Genomic DNA, 15,191 nt, shown 5'->3' with positions numbered 1-15,191 from the left:
TCCCGCCCCGCCCCCTTGTGGGCGGGGTCACTCGGCGCTCCGCCCCCTGCCCCGGCCCGCGGGTGCTCGGAATCCCCGCCGACTCCCGCCGATATAATTACGTGTACGACCGAGGCCTCGCGGGGAGGAGTGGATGAGTTCATCGACCCATTCATTCAATCATTTCTTCCCTTCTCCATGAGTTCTTTCAGCAGACATTTACTGGGCATCTGCAGGATGCTGGACCCTATTCCGGTGCTGGATAATAGGGTTTTTTTTAATTTATTATTATTTTTTTTTAATAGGGTTTTTTTTTAAAGATTTTTTTTTTTTTATTCATTCAGGATGAGACACACACACACACACACACACACACACACACACACACAGAGGACACAGGCAGAGGGAGAAGGAGAAGCAGTCTCCCTGCAAGGATGCCTGATGTGGGACTCGATCCTGGGTCCCCAGGATCACGCCCTGGGCCAAAGGCAGGTGCTAAACCGCTGAGCCACCCGGGCTGCCCTCCGGTGCTGGATATGCAGTGAGACTTACCCTCCGGGAGTTCACAGTCCAGTAGAAGGAAGAGTGGTCCTATCACCCAGGTGGGGAGGCTGGAACTCTGAGACCCGCCCATGACCATCCCTTCTGTCACAGGTGCTCTTTCACAGCGAGTGTCTGTGACCTGCATCAGGCCCCGTCGCCCTCTCTGGAGTTCCAAGCATCAGTAAAACACAGAGAGTGTTTACGGGCCTCCTGTAGTCAGGTACATTTTTTAAATGTAACTTTAAAAAAAAAAGTGTGGAGGGAAAAAGGGAGTGTGGAAGGAACAACGTGCTCTCTACAGTTCCGAGGGCGCGCTTATTTTGGATTTGAAGGCTCAAGGCAAGTTTGAAGAGAAGAGGGCATTTAAAATGGGCTTGGGGGGTATCTGGGTGGCTCAGTGGTTGAGTGTCTGCCTTCGGCTCAGGTCGTGATCCCAGGGTCCTGGAATCAAGTCCCGCATCAGATTTCCCACAAGAAGCCTGCTTCTCCCTCTGCTTATGTCTCTGCCTCTCTGTGTTTCTCATGAATAAATAAAATCTTTTTTTTTTTTTTAAGGGGCTTCGGGTAATAGAGTTTTGGATGAGCAGCTCTGGGAAATGGGAATTTAAGCTAAAGAAACTCACAATTGACAACAGAGGCACAAAGGGGGAGCAGTGGGATCCGTGATGGGAAAGGGTGGATGGGGGCAAAAGCCCAGAAGCATTCAGATGTGAATGAGCAGGTCCAATGGATATATGTGTCTCAAAGGCAATTTTCTCATTCTAAATTAACTGGAATCCAGTATATGTTAATCTGAGAGCTTGGTTAAGACAAAATGACAGATGGACTCTCTTCTTGTGCTAACAGCAGGTTTCTGGGGCTTCAAGACCAAGGGACTTTGTAAAACAAGTGCTGCTCTGTGCAACCTTGAAGAAGAGAGCCTGCCAGCCTCCCTGGTGGCTCTCCCACTTCCCACCTCTCCCCTCTTCTCCCTCCCTCCCTCCCCTTCCGCCCCCCTCCCTGGGCATCACTGACCTTGAATTTAACCAGGTTTATTCTTCCTTTTGCAAACAAAAATTGAGAATTTTGTTTCTTATATATACTGGCTTTTAGAACGTTTTGGAAAGTTCATGCTATGGGGTCATTCTATACCTGGATTGCTTACATTATACTGCAATGAGCAGATAGGGTCATAAACACTTGTTAGAAACACAATTTAACATTTTCAAGTAAGGTTGTAAATCAGAAGGCAGAACTAGATGCAACAGGATTTTAGAAGTGGGATAATTTTCCAAATGGGACAATTTATCTGTGAGCTTCTCGGAAGGCCAGGAAACAAATACCTTGGGATGCATAGCTTTTACTTGATAAAAGGAACATTTAGGCTCATCTGAGGAACCAGCTCTTCTTTTTTTTTTTTTTTTTTTTTTTTTTTTTAGGAAAAAGAATGACATGGATTCTTATATAAATGCTGGTTGATGCTCTTAGCCAATTTTATGAAAGGTATAGAAGTTGTCTATAAATGGATGTCTCATATTGAAGGGAATGACTGGAGTCTCCTTAAGCCTGACTTCTACAAGGAAGCTAAGATAATGTGATCCAGATACGTAGCTTTTAGATCTTCTCTCTTAAATCATGGCTAAGACTTTGGACTGGGAATGACTAATGTAGATAATCTGGCTGTTTTAAAAGTACAGATTCCTGGCCCTACATAGGCCCACTGATTCAGAGTATCCAGCAGGAGGCGCTCCTGGTAGGGAGGCTGCATTTTCTCAAGATCCCAGGTGAGTGATAATCAGTCTGGTCTGGAACCAAGGGTTCAATGTCTCTGATAACCACCAGGTGTCTCCACATTTCTGACAAACGCTGTTGATTCTCAGATGACTCCTCTGACCATCTCCTTTGAGTGCCAGGATTCTAAACTATAGATTAAAAAAAAATAATAAAAAAAAAAGACACAGGTTTAGATACTAAATATACATGAAGGAGTTGGCTTTCTTGGTGAAAATCTGGGGGGCTTGACGTCAGTGCCTGCCTGGGGAGCCACATGGTGGCCCAAAGTGAGGATCAAAAATTAAAAAAAAAAAAAAGTTGTCAAGTTTTCAAAAAAGAAGTACGGAAGGAAAATGTTTGCTGGAGGAGACCTCAGAGATTTGCACCAAGTTCTACTGCAAGTGATTCCAGCTAGATGTTTCAACAATCAATGAACTTTACTTTGGGCCTCAAGCACTGATTTTAGCACAACTGCATCACTCTAAAGGGACCACGGGTATTTGGTTTCCTGAGAACATTTTTATAGTGAAAATTAATATAAAGGGGCTAAATCTTAATCTGACTGCGAAAACAAAGATTTCTCTGAATGCACTTTACTATTAGTTTCCTTTTCTAAGTGTGAATACTCTGGAATAATCTGAAGTCAGAATATGTTCTAATAAAACATTATTAAAGGATAGGAAGGTGGGATCCCTGGGTGGCGCAGCGGTTTGGCGCCTGCCTTTGGCCCAGGGTGCGATCCTGGAGACCCGGGATCGAATCCCACATTGGGCTCCCGGTGCATGGAGCCTGCCTCTCCCTCTGCCTGTGTCTCTGCCTCTCTCTCTTTCTCTCTCTGTGACTATCATAAATAAATAAAAATTTAAAAAAAAAAAAAGGATAGGAAGGAAGAGTGTCCTAAAGATTTAACGACAGGAATTGAAAGTTCAATACAGGGTTAGGAAAAGATATTGAGCAAATTTTATCAGAATAAAAAGAGGAAAAATAGGAGAAAAGGAAAATTAGAAATTGAATGCACAGGACTTAGTGGAGCACACTGCTGGCACAAATGAAAAATGATAGATTGTTGTGGACTAAATGTTTGTGTCTCCCCCTCACCCCAAATTCGTACATTGCATTCAGCCTTAATCCCTGACCAGACGGTATCTATGGGTGGGGTTTAAGGAAGTAATTAGGTATGGATGAGTTCATGGGGATGGAGCCCATCATGGGATTGGTACCCTTACAAGGGGATGAAGAGTAAAAAATTCTCTCTCCCTCTCCTCTCCATCCCCGACCCTTTCCCAGGTCTCCACCACCTGAGGGAGGACACAGCCACCTTCAGACTGAGTAGAGTGCCCCCACGAAACACCAGATCTGCTGGTGCCTTGATTTTTGGACTTCCTCACCTCCAGAATTGTGAGAAATAAATGTGTGTTATTTAAGCCACCCAGTCTATGGTATCTTTGTTATATCAGCCTGAATACAAATACTTTAGGAAACTGTTCAGTAGTTTAAGTCAAAGATATGTCTACCCTCTGGCCCAGAAATTCCACTTTTTTCTTTCAAGATTTTAAATTCGTTAGTTAACATATAATATAGTATTAGTTTCAAGGGTAGAGTTGGATGATTTATCACTTGCATATAACACCCAGTGCTCATTACAAGGGCCCTCCTCAATGCCCATCACCCATCTACCCCATCCCTTCACCCTCCTCCCCTCCAGCAACCCTCTGTTCCCTATAATTAAGAATTTTCCACTCTTGGTGTATATGTAAGAAAAAAATGAAAGCAAACTTACACAAGAATGTTTATAGCAGCTTTGTACATAATAGCCCAAAGTGGAAAGACCAAATGTCTATCAATTGAAAAAACGTAACCAAACTGTGCCATATTCATACAGCGGAATTCTATATAAGAGATCAAAAGGAAATACTGCAACAGCAAGGATGAAGAAGCATTATGATGAGCATAAGAAGGAACTATTACCAGTGATACACAAAAATATGAAAATATCCCAAAGAAAGTTTAAACTTTTCCTCCAGTTATCCATGGCTAGAAATGATGGTGGTATTGATACATATGTGTATATATATATGCACATATATATGCATATATAAATGTTTATTGGGAAAAGCAAATAATTATATTATGTGGTTAGAAACCAAGATTTCCAGCAAAAGAAGATGAGAAATCTAGGTATATAAAATCTAAAATAAATTCTCCAAATTGGGCAGCATTGGTTTATATACGGTATATATTTTATCTTAAAAAAAAAAAAAAAGGCATTTCCTAGGTCAGTCCACTAAAAAGGCTTAGAATTAATACCCAAACCAGAAGCAATGAGTATGTCTGTGCCTCAATTATGGTCTCTAAATAACATTTCCCTTGAAAAGAACCACAGCTCCCTGGAGGAATGGCTGTTTCCAGGTCTAGATGAGGAAATGTATTAGACAAGCCTGAAATGCTTTATTACACCAGAAGGCAAGAAAATCATCAAAGACTACTAGGATTATGTAATCCTAGTAAGGACCTCTAGTCAAAGTGAGACAATTTAACATGGGAAAATTGCCACAGTATATTGAAACATGAAGTAAAATGTAAAATGATTGAAAATTTACTTACATAATATTAACAACAAGAAACCTCATTGGTTACATTAGGAAATAAGGTATGAGCCAAACATTTATCCTGCCTGTTCTATATGAACTATATGCCTCAGGTAACTAAACAGGTTTTTTTTTTTTTTAGATGTCCCACAATTCAGTAGAAATGATAAAATAGAAGTATCACCACTTCACAACTCCTAATAAAATAATGAATGTAGGTGCAATTATTAATGTATGCTAAAATCATAAGGTGAAGCCTAATAGGGGACTTTATAAAGGATGGTTTAAGATGACAACACCTGAATGCAAATAATGAATCTTAATATAACAAAAAGGGATGAATATGTATTGAGTACCTCTTGTTGTGATGCAACCCAAAGAACATAGTACCACTTAAGAAGGATTCTTCCAAACAAAGCAAAATAAAGCCAGAGAACTTGAATTTGACTAACTCTGTAGATATACCACCTTACAGGAATACAAGAGAAAGATTTTCCTAAAAATTAAATGACACCAAAAATGAGGGAAACTCTAGAAAACTGTTCTGGTTTCTTCAACAACCAAAAAGTAAGAAAAGAGAGGAAGAAGAATCTATAAAGAAACCTCAGAGACACCAACCAAATGCAACTTGTAGATTTTGTTTGGATTCCAACTTGGAAAAATAATTGTGAAACGATCAAAGACATCTGAATGCTCATTAGATTTGGTATTAAAGTATCAAAATCTAAGGCATAATAATAGCATTACTTTGTAGGTTTAAAATTCTTATATTTAAAATCTAAGATGAAAAACTTTAATTTCATATTTTAGAGATAATACTAAATTATTATTTTTTTTTTAAATTTTTTTATTTATTTATGATAGTCACAGAGAGAGAAAGAGAGAGAGGCAGAGACACAGGCAGAGGGAGAAGCAGGCTCCATGCACCGGGAGCCCGACGTGGGATTCGATCCCGGGTCTCCAGGATCGCGCCCTGGGCCAAAGGCAGGCGCCCAACCGCTGCGCCACCCAGGGATCCCAATACTAAATTATTTACAGATGATATGTCTAGAGTTTGCTTTAAATTTTGAAGGGGCGATAAAGAACAGAAAAACAATAGAGAAAATCAAAACTAAAAGCTGGTCCTTTAAAAAAGATCAACAAAACTGGGACACTAGGGGTGGCTCAGTGGGTTAAGCATCCAACTATTGATTTTGGCACAGCTCATGATCTCAGGGTCATGAGATGAAGACCCGCGTTGGGCTCCATGCTCAGTGGGGAGTCTGCTTAAGAATCTCTCTCTCCCTCTGTCCCTCCCCATGCTCACAAACACGTGCACTTTCCCTCTCAAATAAACAAATGAATCTTTAAAAAATCCAACAAAAGTGACAAACCTTTAAGTAGATTGACAAGAAGATAAAGAATACACAAATGACTAAAATCAGAAAAGAAAGGGACATTATTACTGATGTTATGAAAATAAAAGGGATTATTTTGTGGAATAAAAAGAGAATACTAGGAACAAGTATCTTCCAGCAAACTGGATAACTTATATGACTGGTCAAATTCCTAGAAACACAGTTTACCAAAACTTAATCATGAAGAAGTAGAAAATCTGAATACTTGAAACTAGTAAGAAAATTGAATCAATAATCCAAAACCCCCAACAAAGAAAAGCCCTGGACAGATGGGTTCACCAGTGAATTCTACCAAAGATCTACATGGCATGTTTTATAGAAATAGAAAAACCTGCCCTAAAATTCACATGGTATCTCAAGGGACCATGAATGTCCAAAACAATGTTAAGGACAAAGTTGGAGAACTCACACTTCCTGATTCTGAAACTTTCAAGAAAGTTACAGTGACCAAAATGGTGTGGTACTGGCATAAGGACAGACATACAGACCACTGGAAGAGAGCCCAGAAATAAACCCTCATTTATATGGTCAATCGATTTTTTAAAAAGATGAGAGATAATTTTTCAATGGAGAAAAGACAGTCTCTTTCAAAAGATGTTGCTGGGAAAGCTGGATATCCACATGCATGAAAACATAGTTGAAATCTTATACCATATGCAAAAATTCATTCAAAATGGATTAGAGACCTAGATATTATAAAAACTAGAACTATAACACTCTCAGAAGAAAACAGAAAAAAAATCTTCATGTTGGATTAGTCAATGATTTCTCCAGATAGCAAAAGCACAGGCAACAAAATAAGTAAGTTCAAATTCATAAAAACTCAAGAGCGAAAAGACAAGCCACAGAATGGAAGAAAATATTTGCAAATCATATACCTGATTGATAAGGGACTAATACCCAGGATATATATATATATATCCATAAGATTTATATATATATATATATATATATATATGTATATATATATATATATTTTTTTTTTTACAAAATCATATCCTGCAGATTAACAGCAGAAAATAAGAAAGCTAAAAATGGGCAAAGGACTCCAATGGACATTTCTCCAAACATACAAATGGCCAGTAAACGCAGGAAAATAAGCTTAACATCACTAGCCACTAGAGAAATACAAATCAAAACCATAAAGGTAACTCTTCACACTCATTGCATGGCTAATTAAAAACAGAAACAAAAAAACCCTGAAAACTCATATTGGAGAGGATGTGAAAAAATTGGAACACTTCTGCATTGCTTGTGGTATGTAAAGTGATGTATCTTTGTGGAAAACAGTTTGGCAATTCCTCAAATGCTTACATACAGAATTACCACATAATTCAGTGATTCCACTCCCAGGTATGTTATCCCAAAGAATTAAAAGCAAAGACTCTGGGATCCCTGGGTGGTGCAGCGGTTTAGTGCCTGCCTTTGGCCCAGGGCGCGATCCTGGAGACCCGGGATCGAATCCCACATCGGGCTCCCGGTGCATGGAGCCTGCTTCTCCCTCTGCCTGTGTCTCTGCCTCTCTCTCTCTCTCTCTCTGTGTGTGACTATCATAAATAAATAAAAATTTAAAAAATAATAATAAATTTAAAAAAATAAAAAATAAAAGCAAAGACTCAAATAGATACTTATTCAATAACATTCATGGCAGCATTATTCTTAATAGTAAAAAAGTGAAACCACCCCAAATGTCCCTGGACAGATAAATGAATATAAAAATGTAGTACACACATACAATGGAGTATGCACCCTTAAAAAGGAATGAAATTGATACATGCAACAGTATGGATGAACCTTAAAAATGTTATGGAAAGTGACATAAGCCAGACACAAAAAGTATTTTATGATTCCACTGATATGAAATATGTAGAATAAGCAAATTCATAGGCAGAAAACAGAGGTTACCAAGGGCAGGGAAGAATGGAGTTACTGTTTCGTGGATACAGTTTGTTTGGGATGAAAAGTTCTGGAAATGGATAGTGGTGATAGTTGCACAACAATGTGAATATACTTATTGCAACTCATATACTTAAAAATGGCTAAATAGCAAAATTTTATATTTTTCTTCAATAAAAAACTTAATGAGTTAATATTTGTAACACACACATTAAAAATATCATGGAAGGGGTATAGATAAAACAAGATTAACCATGAGTTGAGAATGTTGGAACAGGGTGATGGTACGGGGGGGCTCATTAGCATAGTTTCTCTTTTTTGTATACATTTGAAAATTCCTGTAACAGTTTAAAGTATCTGATACTGGGCAGCCCTGGTGGTGCAGCGGTTTAGTGCCACCTGCAGCGTGGGGTGTGATCCTGGAGACCCGGGATCAAGTCCCACGTCAGGCTTCCTGCATGGAGCCTGCTTCTCCCATTGCTGGTGTCTCTGCCTCTCTCTCTGAATGAATGAATGAATGAATGAATGAATAAATAAATATTTTAAAAAGTATCTGATACTGAAAAAAATCAATTTAAAAACACAGTAAATTAGTGGGAAGTGAGAAACTATTGGTTGTCATTACAGTGAATAATATCTAATACTAGTATTACATATTTTATGTAACACAATTACATAAGTATTATAATTACTCCTTAATGATATATAATAAGTTATGGTGCTAGACCCCTGTACTTCTCTACTGGGAAAAGTGGTAACTATCTACTGATAGTAATGTCAGACTGTGTCACTTCTCTTGCTGTTGGCTGGTTAGACAACTCATACCGCTGAAACTCAGGATCGCACAGCAAGAACAGACCTACTAAAGGTCACACAGCAAATTGGCAACAATGCTCTACAGTAGCAGCTCAGCTCCCTCCATTAGCACATTATAAATAAACTACTTTAAGTCAGCCTTGGTTGAGATCACAGTACTGACTTTCAAAACACTAGCCGTATGGACACCTGAGTGGTTCAGTCGGTTAAGTATCTGCCTTTGGCTCGGGTCAAGATCCCAGGGTCCTGGGATCAAGTCCCATGTCAGGCTTCCCCGCTCAGTGGGGAGTCTGCTTCTTCCTCTCCAACTTGTGCTCGCTCTCTCTCTCTCCCTTTTGCTCACTCACTCTCTCTCAAATAAGGAGTAAGATCCTGAAAAAACAAAAACAAAAACAAAAACCACTGGCCACAACTGTCAACAGCATTTATCAGGAAACCCATGGGAGATTAGGCAGTCTGTTGACTCACTTTGTGAATATAACACTGTTAACATTTTGCTATGAAGCTTATAGCCAAATTATAGATAGTTGCAGAGTGAAGACACTCATATAACCTAAGTATTAGGTTGCGGTAAAAGTTAATATTTTCAAATTTAAACTTGTTCTATATATTGTTACCATGATATGGAGTCCTGACTGCTTTGCAAGAAATTAACAAGGAAGCCTGGGGTTTAACTTGTACTTGTGTGAAATAGCAAGTTGCATTTACTCACAATTCATTAGAATGTGTATGAAACTAACTTACTGAAGTTGTGATTCACACTCCAGTTTTAGAAGAGCTAATTTATCTTCTGTGACTGTATTCAATAACTTCAATTGTGTCTGAATGAATTGATTTACCAAGACTCTGTCTCCTCTGGTCTTTCCCTATAGGCCAGGATATAGGAAATTAACTCTGTGATCATGAAATTTATTTTATTATTTATAAGATTTTTATTATTTATTTTAAAGATTTTTATTTATTTATTCATGAGAGACTGAGTGAGAGAGAGGCAGAGACACAGGCAGAGGGAGAAGCAGGCTCCATCAGGGAGCCTGACGCGGGACACGATTCTGAGTCTCCAGGATCACGCCCTGGGCTGAAGGCAGGCGCTAACCCGCTGAGCCACCCGGGCTGCCCTGTGATCATGAAATTTAATTCTAAACATTATACACGTCCTTCCACACCAGATGGATATTAATGGCATTTTTTCCTGAGTTGTGGCCAAAGTAAAAAAGACAAATATATGGAAAAACATGGATCCAGTGGGTCTGACTCTGTTCCAATGAGTATTTGAAACATTGTACAAAAAATTTAACCTACTGTGGATTTTCTGAAAGCTAGTTGTCTGCGTGGTGTTTATGGCTACATTAGCACAGGCTTTTAGCTTCATAAAGTAGTTAAGACAAAGAACCCAAAAGAAAAGAATAGCCAAACAAGATGATGTAGTACACAGAAATTACAATGGTCAATAAGACATATGAAAGGATGTTCAAAAAAAAAAAAAAGAAAGGATGTTCAACCTGAGACAAAGAATGCAAGCGGTCATTTTTACACGTATCAGATTAGTAAATTTGATGGAGAGACAGAGGAAAAAACTCATATTTATTTTTTCACAGGAGTTTAAATTCATTTTTGCATGGTAACATTTATTAAAAGTTACATAACACACACTCTGACCTATCAATATTCACTGCAAATTTACACTCTGGGTATACTTGTAAAAGTGTGTGGTGTGTATTAATTTTCACGGTAGCATATTTTATAATGACAAAACATGAGTAATAAATGAGTGTTAGGAGCATATGCAGATCATAGAAGGTTACCAAACCTGTTTGGAAAAAGTAACATGGAAATGTCGAAGTACCAATTATATAGTGTACTACCTTTGTGAAAACTTGAGATACAAATATATAACCAAATATAAAGATATAAAACAATGTAAACTGAATGCATATATATGAATGTGTATATGTATGCAGCTAATATTTTCTGGAAGGACACAGAAAAAGCAACAGTGGTTAACAATAGCTAAGCAAGCAGTGGGTACGTCTTTTTCACTTTATACCATTCTGTTCCATTTACATTTCTAACTTGGGCACCAACTATGCTCCCCTTTCCCCCTCCTTGCTCGCCCCCGTGAGAAAGAGGCCATGTAAATCCTGAGTTTGTTTCAGGAACCAACTGAGTTCAACATTTGTAAACACTCATCACAGGAAGGTAAAGATCAATGGTTCTCAGCTCTAGTGGCACGCTGAGAGGCCTTACAAATCTGATACCTGCGCCAAACCTAGACTCTGACTTAATTAGTATGGTGTGCATCCTTGCATAGGATTCCTAAGAGACCCAGGTAATTCTAATACGCAGCAAGAGGTGAAAACCACCAGATGTATCACTTTAATCATTCTTCAATGACAAATAATGAATGAATGGGCTGTTGATCACGAGAATTAAGTCTGAGTCCCCAGCAGTACCTGCCCACATTAGGAATTTGAGGCCCAAATAAAAGACACATGGATATGCCACACACCACCCCTGCTGCACGAATGCTTTGCTAGTTTCAGTGGGTCCTGTTCGCAGGGATTGTGGACTACACTGGTTTAATTCCTCATACTATTTTTTTAAGTAATGATTAGTTTAAATGCTGTCCTCCCACACTAGCCTTTTACAAATTTAACTTAATAAAAGATATCTCTACCTAAATATGATATATACATGAAAGCCTATGTTGTTGTTCTGTTAAATCTTGTTAGCTACATTTTCAAAGAATCGTATCTTGGCAATCATTTTCTTAAAGGGTGAAAAAAATGTAAGTACTTCCGAAGAATCAACTGAGCAAGCAAACTTACTAATCCTGTGACTAACTTTCCATTAAGCCAGATAACAGCCATGTAAAATATATATATTTTTGCAAGAATATAGCTGACCCAAAGGAGGGAAAAATAGCAAATTCCAGAAACAACTGCTACATAAATATTCACAAACTGAGACATGCTCTATATTGCCGCTATCGTTTAAGCAAGGTTTCTTGAGGCTAAATGATTGACAGAGTCTCTTCTTGAGTGTAAAATACACGTACACACTCACGCACGCACACACTCTCTCAAGATGAGCTCAGTTTTTAGAGTCTTAATGGAGCAGTCTTAGTCTCCTAAATAGAAGTGGTAATTAATAGATTTTAAAATGAGCTCAACTTGAGGATCAATGGACAGCTTTAGTTTCCAAAATATAATTTGAATATAGAATTCTTTAAAAGTAGTATCTGAAGAGTTAGCCATCATATATATTTTTTTATTTTATTACAAGATATTTTAAAATTTGGGCAGATACAATTAGGACAGAAAACCAGCTTCATACCAAAAATACACTTTCAATTACTTTATCAAGCAAATAAAAACAACCTTCATTTATTTGCTTTTTCTAGAAGTTAATGTACAGTAAAAATTTAATATTGTATATGAAAGACATGTAATTAAGCATACATATAAAAGAAACATGTATTGAATGTTCAGAAACAAAAGTAAAAATAAATAGCAATGGTAAAACTTTGAAAAAAATAATGCACATTTCAGTTGTGGAAAATACGATTCTTAATTATATATACATAGTTATAATTAATAGAAAGCCATCTCTTTAAAATTGCACAAACATGGGACCAATAAAGCATAATTTTTATGGCATGTAACACTATAATCCTAGGGCAGTTTGCTGTTTACCTCCAGGACATAAAACACTTAGGTCTGTAATTTAATGAAAGGTATGCTGTACTGTTTGAGAAAGATTGTCTTCCTCAACTCTCATTAACCTGTAGTAATCCTACAAAAGGTTGTACAGGAAATTTCACAAAAAGAAATATTAAACGATTATTGTGCCCACTCCATGCTGACTACACAGCCAAAAATGGGCTTCAAAGTAAATGTGGTGGGACATTTAGTATTTTTGATGCCAGTATATTTTTATACTAAAGATCATTTCTTTGTTCTATAAAAACACTGCGTTTAACCATGATTGGCAATCTTAGCACAAGGAAAATCCTGGCAAAATGGATTGAGAATTTCTGCTTACCTTATTTCCATGAATAAAATATTTCAGCAGGTAAGAATTTATAGAAAAGAAACATTAATGTTCAATTCACTTACAACTTATCTTATCAGGAGCGTAATTCCATTTTTAAAAAATCCTGTTTAAACTTCTCTGTAAGAAAATCAAAGGTAACATTCCCATTTGTATTATGGCACAGCCCTCGCTTCAGAGAAAAATACACTTTGGGAACCAGAAAAAATTGCACAAAGGTTAGGGGCAACCTGAAAAGCTCTTGGTGAAAAACACTTAAGTCCTCTAGGGTAATAAAAAAATATGTGCAGACTTAATTACAAGTATTTACACTTCAAAACAGAATCATGAGTTAGCTGTTCAGCTGCTCAGTTAAGAACGATTTGCAGGCATTTCAAAAGGTGTGACCGTGTGCCCACAGTATCTGTGACCACACTTGAATGCATAGAATACAGTAAGATCATGGTTCTTCAGCCTGTCACCTGTCATATCTATAAAACAAAATGGTTTCAACTCTGAAAGCTATACAACCACAGGACCAAGCAAATCTTTTTATTATCTCACATAAAATAGACCTTAAGTACTACTGATTTCACTCATTTGTTCGACAACTTGTCCTAAAATTTCATCAACCACATCAACGTCGTAATTCACTTGCTGAAGATCGAGATCAGGTACAATCATGGCCAACAGCTGTCCTACGTTAACTCGAAGAGATCGGAGTTTGAGGCTGCAGATACAAATATTACATCGATTAGGTGAGCGTTGTAACACAGTTTAATATTCATCTGGGGCCTCAAATTTAAGTGAAACATGAATTCGCTTACTTTAATAATCCATAATTTAACTTAATAATTACTTACCAAGAGATAAATTACTTACCAAGAGATAAATAGTATTTATACTTACCAAGAGATAAATAGTATTTATCTCTTGGTAAGTAGACTGTTTCATCAACTGCTGGCTCTGTTTGGTTCTAACTAATACGACTTTAACTTGCTATTGGAGAAAACATGGACTGGTAAAATACATATAATTAATTACGAGGTGTGATTTAAAATATAAAATATTGTTACCTGAAAAACAGCAGTGATAAACTAGTGAGAACACTGGTCTCAGAATAAGAATGCCTCTCCTTCAATTTCAGCCTCTGAGGAAAATAAAACTGAACTGTTCTCTAAAATGTGTTCTTTGAGATATCTACCCTTGTGTAAGAGGAAAGAGAAATGGTTCTATGATCAGATAAGCTTACAAAACTCTTGGCTAAATAATGTAAAACAAGTTTTGTAAATCAAGATTTCTCTGAACCTTTCAATATGCTATAGTTCACTGATAATCCATTTTACTGTGCATTTATAGGGAATAGTGTTTTGCTAAAAACATTGGGAATCCCTGGATTAGATGATCATTACCCTTCCTTCCATATTTATATACATATATCTGAATATCAACATCCTAGACTTTACTTTTTATTTTAAGCAGGCTTCATGCCCAGCATGGACATGCCCATCATGGAGCCCATCATGGCACCCAAACTCACGACCCTGAGATCAAGACTTGAGCTGACATCAAAATGCACAACCAACTGAGCCACCCAGGTGCCCCCAACACCCTAGACTTTTTAAAGACCTATGACTATTCAGCAGCCTTTGCTTCAAAGACTGAGTGAAACTTAGGAACTGAATGCTGGTTGCTCTTATTCTGTTCCTCACCCAAATATAAGCAGCCCACATTTAGCTTCGATACTGATCTAAGGCAGAAATGTCTGAAGAGCCAAGATGCTCATCCCTAAGTTGACAATGCACAGTAATATATGATTTTAAACATGTTTTGTGAGCTTGGATCCTAAGATTCCTTTGCCCCATGGATAAAATTTTACATCATTCCCACTCCAGCCACGTTCTGTCCAAGCTTCCCCACTCATCTTTGATCAGAGGTCCAGGGTTCAAACACTTTTCTGCTTTGCTTTCCAGAAGTTATTAACCATCCTACAGCCTTACCAAGAATGTCCCCTTTGTTGTAACCACAATCTTTTATCTTTATGAAAAGTACATAAAAGACTAATATGACCCAAGGATCCTCTTACATCTTTTTTAAGTCTTTCGATTGTCCTGGCTAATTTCTCCTATCTACTGGACATGCCACAGATTCTTATTTCTAGTGAACCGAACAGCACTGTCCAGGAGAA

General features: G+C 37.8%; 1 protein-coding gene across 3 annotated transcripts in view; it reads right to left on the bottom strand.

The window, feature by feature from the left end:
• Window positions 1–12,227: 12,227 nt before the first annotated feature.
• Window positions 12,228–15,191, bottom strand: part of MORC3 (MORC family CW-type zinc finger 3) — a 40,388-nt gene continuing 37,424 nt past the window's right edge. For all 3 annotated transcript variants that reach the window (XM_077879150.1, XM_077879152.1, XM_077879151.1), the window contains exon 17: window positions 12,228–13,733. In XM_077879150.1, the coding sequence (XP_077735276.1) occupies window positions 13,580–13,733 (154 nt within the window). In that variant the 3' untranslated portion in view covers window positions 12,228–13,579. The remainder of the gene's footprint in view (window positions 13,734–15,191) is intronic.

This window comes from Canis aureus, chromosome 30 (assembly GCF_053574225.1).
Source record: "Canis aureus isolate CA01 chromosome 30, VMU_Caureus_v.1.0, whole genome shotgun sequence".
In the NCBI taxonomy this organism is placed as follows: Eukaryota; Metazoa; Chordata; class Mammalia; order Carnivora; family Canidae; genus Canis; species Canis aureus.
The sequence above is the reverse complement of the archived record's forward strand: the minus strand, read 5'-3'. Positions and strand labels throughout refer to the sequence as shown.